At 31.6% G+C, this 6,620-nt stretch overlaps 1 protein-coding gene across 1 annotated transcript in view; it reads left to right on the top strand.

Annotated features, from left to right (window-relative positions):
- LOC118747151 (AF4/FMR2 family member lilli-like) overlaps nt 1–6,290 on the top strand; it is a 55,895-nt gene extending 49,605 nt beyond the window's left edge. The window contains exon 4 of the mRNA XM_036481138.1: nt 5,746–6,290. Coding sequence (XP_036337031.1) covers nt 5,746–6,290 — 545 coding nt within the window. The remainder of the gene's footprint in view (nt 1–5,745) is intronic.
- Nucleotides 6,291–6,620: the final 330 nt, after the last annotated feature.

Below are 6,620 nucleotides of genomic sequence, written 5' to 3'. Positions count from 1 at the left end.
AATTTTATGCGTTTTTTTTAAAAAAAAAGGTATCAAGCTCTTAAAAACTCACCCGTTATTATCTTTTTAAGTTAATAAAGTTTGCAGGACGAAATTCGATGATGAGGTCGAGCTTAAATTAGTCGTCAAACAGTCGTAAAAAAAAAAAAAATTAGCAAATTGTCCAGGATATTAAAGGACAAAATATGTAAAGGACATTTTCCATACCCGTTCGTCCTTATGCAACAAAAAATTTAGTCTACAGAATTTTTTCTTTCATATGATACCCTTATTGTTATCCTACATTGCACTGAATTTTTTTAATAATTTTTTGAAATAGTAATATTTTTTTTTTCAAAGTCCTTTTAAAAAATCCTGACGTCAGAGAGAAAAACTAAGTACGCAGTTTTATTATAATTTACCCATATTTTCGCGAAAGCATTCATTTTTTGTGTGTGTAAAATTTACTGGCGCACGGTGTAATCTACGACTCGAAATTAAGTTTACGTGTCTCGGCGTTTTTTTGTACGTTATTTTAGCGCACCTACAGTAATAGTTAAAGTTTTGTGATGAACGTAGGAGGTAGGGGCTAAGGCAAAAAGCAGTTTAAAATTAGTTAAAAATGCGCTAAACTGTGATCGCCGAAAATCTCTCAACTTGCTTTGCATATTTTTAGGCCAGTGATGGGCAAGACTAGCTCGAAAGAAACGTTATCGTCGACAAAGCGTAGGTATGTATATGTATGTATGTCTACAGAATCGAAAAAAATATTACAAACCTTGTCGAACATAATTTGCATGAAAGAAACTGCACGAAAAAAACGGCAAAATATCATCGCGACGTTTTACCAATTCAAACCCACACTTTAATAATAACTGGTAGTGCCAGCTATTGTGGAAATTCGACCTTATTTTTTAGGTTTTAAGACCCTTAGAGTGGTTTTCTAACTTAGCACGTCATTTAACTTATAAGGAACAAAACTTCTTGCCGGAAAATCTCTTGCTTTGCTAAACCGTGCCTATAATTTTGTATATCTTTGAAGAGCTTTAACAGAACTTGGAAAATACCCGATATATTCCAGTTCGTCGATAAATTTCGATAATTTGATACATATCCATAATTCAAAGAATTTCAGAAATACTACAATTCGATAACTCAACAAAATTCGATAATAAGTACGACTAATTTCGATAGCTGTGCGTTCCGAGGGCTCGATAAATTTCGATAACTCAAAAATTTTTACATACATATGTATATATCGATATACATACATGAATCGAAACTCTTTAACTTTCTCTCTAACTCTTTAAACTTTAGATACCTCTATAAAATTCGACAACTCGGTTAATTTTATTTCTCAATATTTTTAAAATTCCAAAAACTTTATCGATAAATCCCATAATTTTAGTTAGTCAATAAATAGCGATAAGTTGATAAATTCAATGATCTATATGCATTACGAAAACTGAATAAATTTCGTTAGCTCTATACATATTGATAATGCAATAAATATCGATAGCTTGATAAATTTCGATAATCCCATAAATTTTTATAGCTCGATAACTATCCGTAAAATTCGACAAATAATTTGCTATGTCTATAAATTTCGACAACTCAATTTTTTCAGTTGCTATCGAAAAAAAATCAATTAATTCTCTTACCCTTTCAGTTACCGTAATTCTTATGTCTTATTATTTCTCATTGTTTTCATTTTCGTTTTATCTACAATTTTGCCTTCCCTTTTTTGTCTCAATCGTTATCATTTATTTCTTCATCTTCACATTTAACACAGATTTTTTGGTTTTTTATATGAGAAGGGGTTCACCTTAAGCTACACATTTGCAATGTACACCAAGTGCTTCACTGAACGTAACTGTCACTGCGTTCAATTTCGCCAACGGCACATTTGGTTTGGTTGGCGCAGATAACATATATGTCACTCCATACAAGGTAGCGATTATGGACGGCGTTGCATACTTGCAGGCGATTGCACTTAATGAAGCATTAATACTCTTCCTTTCGCTAAAGAGAATTATGCAAAGTTGCATGTAAGTGCCGAGCAAAAAGAAAAATCCCATAGCAAAAAAAAAACAGGCTTATAAGAAAAAAAAAGTTTAATCGAATGCCACTTTACAAAGCATAAATTGCTTACTTTTAACTTTTAAGCGCACTGCCTATTTTCAGTTCAGTTCAAATACTTCAAAAATACTACTACATATTTATAACTTAAAGTGCAATTCTGCCTAAGATAGTAAAAAGTATTTCGTAAGACAAATGAAAGACGGATGGCAAGGCAGAAACACTTTTGTTACTTTAGCTCGATAGCCTTAGAAAAAATACTCTCGTGGAGAAAAGCAATTTTGAGCACCTATCATTTTTTTTTTCTTTTAATCTAATTTCCTTTTAGTTTTTAGATTTTAGATTTTTTAAAAAGAAAAAGATTTATGGCCTTATTCATAAAAAATAAAGTAGGTTTAAAGAGCTTTACAAAATGACGTTTTCATAAATTTTTCAGTTTACATATAAACATTTTTTAAAGCTACTTTATTTTTTTATGAATAAGGCCCCATATTTTTAACATATTTTATGTGTTTTTTTTTAATTCTTTTCTTTTTCTTTTTTAATATTTTTTTTTTAATTTTAGATGGTATTCTTTTAAAAATAAGAACATTTTTTGTAAATTTCATTTAATTTTTAGAAATATTTTTTTTTTAGTTTTTTTATTTTTTATTTTTTTAGTTCCATTTTCTTTAAATTTATAGATTTTATTGTTTGTCAATTTCATTCAATTTTTAGAAACTTATTTAATTTTTAACCGACTTCAGAAAAAGAGGGAGGCTATCAATTCGTCGGAATATTTTTTATGTATCTTACTTATGTCGATTTTATTTTCTGGTTGTATTGTATTTTTTTTTTTTAATTTAATTTATATTTCTTTTGATGATATCACTTTTTTCTCTAGTTTTTTTTCGTTTTAAGGAGAAAACTATATTTTTTTATATCATTTAATTTTCGGAATCTTATTTTTTGTCCTTTTTAATTAGATTTTTTAATATTTAGATTTAGCTTTAAAATTTAAAATATACTTTTTTATTGTTAAGTACTATTGTTTTCTGTCTGTTTTTATTTCTCTTTTTCTAATTTAATTTTTAGATTTTATTGTTATAAAAAGAAAAATAAATATTTTTATTAACGTCGTTAAACTTTTAAAAATATTTTCATTTATTTTTGCTTTATTTTCATTTTGTTATTTTTTCTTTTTAACCGACTTCCAAAAAAGGAGGAGCTTATCAGTTCGTCGGAATATTTTTTTTTTGTTTTTTGTTTTTATGTATGTTACCGCATAACTTGAAAAAATTATCGGTACTCCTAAATTTTTATATGTGAATTGAAGTCGGTTTTTTGTTTACTTAAAAATTACTTGTTAAATTTAATTTTATTTTGTTTATTGGTTTTTATTGTTTCAAAAATAAAAAATCATGGTTTCTATCAATATAAAAACAGGCTGGACATAATATCTACTTACATTACAGCTATAAGACCAAATTTAAAAGCGTTTAAAAATATTTCATCATGTGTCATATTGTATATGTTTGATATTATTTTTACCGGCCGCTTGGCAAGTATATTTTTAAACACTCTCCTCGTTTTCATTTTTTGCACATGCCACTCTTAATACAATCCACTCACTGATAATGTGAGTGACAGCTTAAGTTTTTTCAGTGGGTTTGGCAAAATAACTCATCCAAACCTATGCTTGCTGCTGTCATTCATAATCAAAACAAGTCGCGCTACATCTCGACGCTTGATTCGCAAATGACTATTTGTTGAGATGTCGACGGTAATAAATAATCAACAAAAACAAAAGAGACTCACTCAAACGTAACCTCTGCCTTCAAAGGGTTTGAACTTTGAACTTAAATAAAGTCACAAGTCGTCATTGCTTAAAAAAGAAGCGTTTACGAGAGAAAGACGAGATTTTCTTTAAGATACGCTGTGTCGATAGGAGTGTGACCATTGGTATTTAGAATTTTTATAGGGTTGCCACCTGTCTAAAAACCTATATGATACGCACCGTTCGTTGCGGGATGTTCGTTGGAATAGGAAAAATGAGGTGTGAAACCAAAGGGCTTGGCCTCTAGATGTTGAGTTATGTGCTCGTTTTTGAGTAGGGTTGCAACCGTAAAAAAACTTATAAGATCTTCACCGTTTGGTGGAACAAAAAATGAGGTACCAAGTGAAAGGATATGGTCTCCGGACGTGCAATAAGCTTTTATTATTTTAGTGGGGTTGCCACCTTTTTAATACGTGAAGGTATTTATTGTTAGTGACATCAGATTTGTACAGTTCATTGAATTCTTTCGAAAAGGGTTGCCACCTGTACGAAAAATTATAAGATGTAGGCTGTTCGTTGAACTAAAAAATGAGAAAAGACTTGGCCTCCAGATTTGCTATAAGCTGTTTAAAAAAAAAAGTATAAGATCCACACCGTTCGGTGAAAAGCTTGGCCATGAGTGTGCAAAAAGGCTTTATTTTTTGAAAAGGGTTTGCACTTGCTTTCTCCAAATGCGTATATGTACATACTTACATACATATGTACACATTCAGCGTGTGACGAAGCCTCGCGCATACAAGGCTGGCTAGTACCTACAGTGGTCGAAATAATTATGGCCGCACCACATTTTGACAAGTTTTAACATATTATTTTTGTCGATATTTAATTTTGGTTATTTTTTTTATAAAAATATAGTTAATTCTTTAACAAAATCCAAGTTTCAAACTCTGTGCGTTTCCCCTTCTTCCATATAAAAATAAATTTTGTGTATTCGCAAATTGGACAAAAAAAAATTCTAAAAAATCAACCGTAAACTTTAGCCATTTGAAACTTGTCCTTTGTTCTACTAGAATTCAATGGGCTACAAAACTGCATAGGCAGAATCTTCTGGGAAATCTAATTAAAAAAGTAAAAATTTTTTACGAAAGTTTGTTGATTTTTTTATTTTAAATATTGCACAAAGTTTGAAACTTGGATTTACACGGGTTTTGTTAAGGAATGAACTATATTTTTATAAAAAAAAAGAATCAAAATTAAATAACAACAAAAATAATATGTTAAAACTTAGCAAAATATGGTGCGGCTATAATTATTACATAACCCTAATTTTCTACTTCAAACTGGATTTACAGTGAAAGTATAAAAGTTAAAAAAAAATTAGATTATTAAATTTAGCGTCCTCATATTCATTAATAAAAAAATCATTAATTTAAATTCGTCTTTAATTCTATTTTTGCGCACGTGTTATATGGAAAAAACAAAAAAAAAAATAAAATTGAAAAATTGTCATTTTGCATTGCATGATTCATTTCATAAAAGTATAAAGTACCTATTGAATTTTATACACATAAATAAATTGCACACGCTGCTATTAGTATCAAATTTAGATTAGATGGAGATGGCAGTTAGTTAATGTGCATACGTACAAAAATTATCTGCTAACTTTGTAACTGCATTGCTGCTCAAAGCTCTGTTTAGCTCTTTTCGCGCAGCTAGGCCTTAACAGATGACGCGCTAAGCGCTAAAGCTTTTAGTTCAAAGCTCCTCTTCCGTGCAAAACTTTCTTGCAAACTGCTATACATACATACATTCCTATGTATAAGTAACCTTAAGTTTTTGAGCTTTTCATTGTATGTACCCGCTGCTAGCGTGCATGCGTCTATACAGCCCACTTATGACACTCCACTTTTGTTCATTTTTTCCTTCTGCAGGCGAGGATTCTTACTACAACACAAATTCCAATACATCAACAAATATCGCCAATGGCTCTATACTGTCGGCCAGCAACAACAACAACAACAATTCCAATGGCAGTAATCTACAAAATTCCATAAATACCACCACATCTGGCAGCACTGGTGGCGCGCTCATTAGCCAACAACAGCTGCAACAGCAGCAGCAGCAGCAACAGCAACAGCAACAATGTGGCACAGTAGGAGGCATGGTTAATGTACCCACTTCAATATCTGTGCAACAATTTAATGCCATGAATATTGGTGGTAGTGCCAACAATGGCGGCGCTGGTAATGTTAGTGGTGGAGTAGTCGTTTCCAGTGGCACAAATTGTGGTAATAATGGACAAGGAGGTGGCGGCGGCGGCGATGCGTCACCCATGTCAAACGTGCCACACTCACAATCGGCGCCACATCAGCTGGGGCAACCGCCACCATTGACCCCACTGGCGCAGCATCATCAAGCGTTGGCGCAACAGTTGCAGCAACGATTTGCCATAAGCAATAATAACGGTAAGTATTAAGGGCGAAAGTGGCAGGGCAAATATGTACATAAATTAATTACTTAGTAATATGGATGCATTAAACAGCCATTAAACGGATATTTGACCATGGGCGAGGTATTTGTTCCCTCATGGCGAACATTTTTGAATTTTTATTTTATTGCGTTTTTCATATTTTTAAATCCAACTAAATAACCATTTAAGCTGAACTATGAGCAAACTTAAAAGTTCGGTTATTCATTCATTTGTGGCATATAAATACGCTTGCTTAAGCACACTCCGAAAACGTTGTTGAACTTTCTGAGGGACTTAGCTTTGGGAGAAGGGCAGTGAAAAGTAAAAGGCACAGTT

Source organism: Rhagoletis pomonella, unplaced genomic scaffold, assembly GCF_013731165.1.
Source record: "Rhagoletis pomonella isolate Grant_MI unplaced genomic scaffold, Rhpom_1.0 Rhpom_scaffold_00011, whole genome shotgun sequence".
Lineage (NCBI taxonomy): Eukaryota > Metazoa > Arthropoda > Insecta > Diptera > Tephritidae > Rhagoletis > Rhagoletis pomonella.
This window is presented reverse-complemented; position numbering and strand designations above follow the sequence as displayed.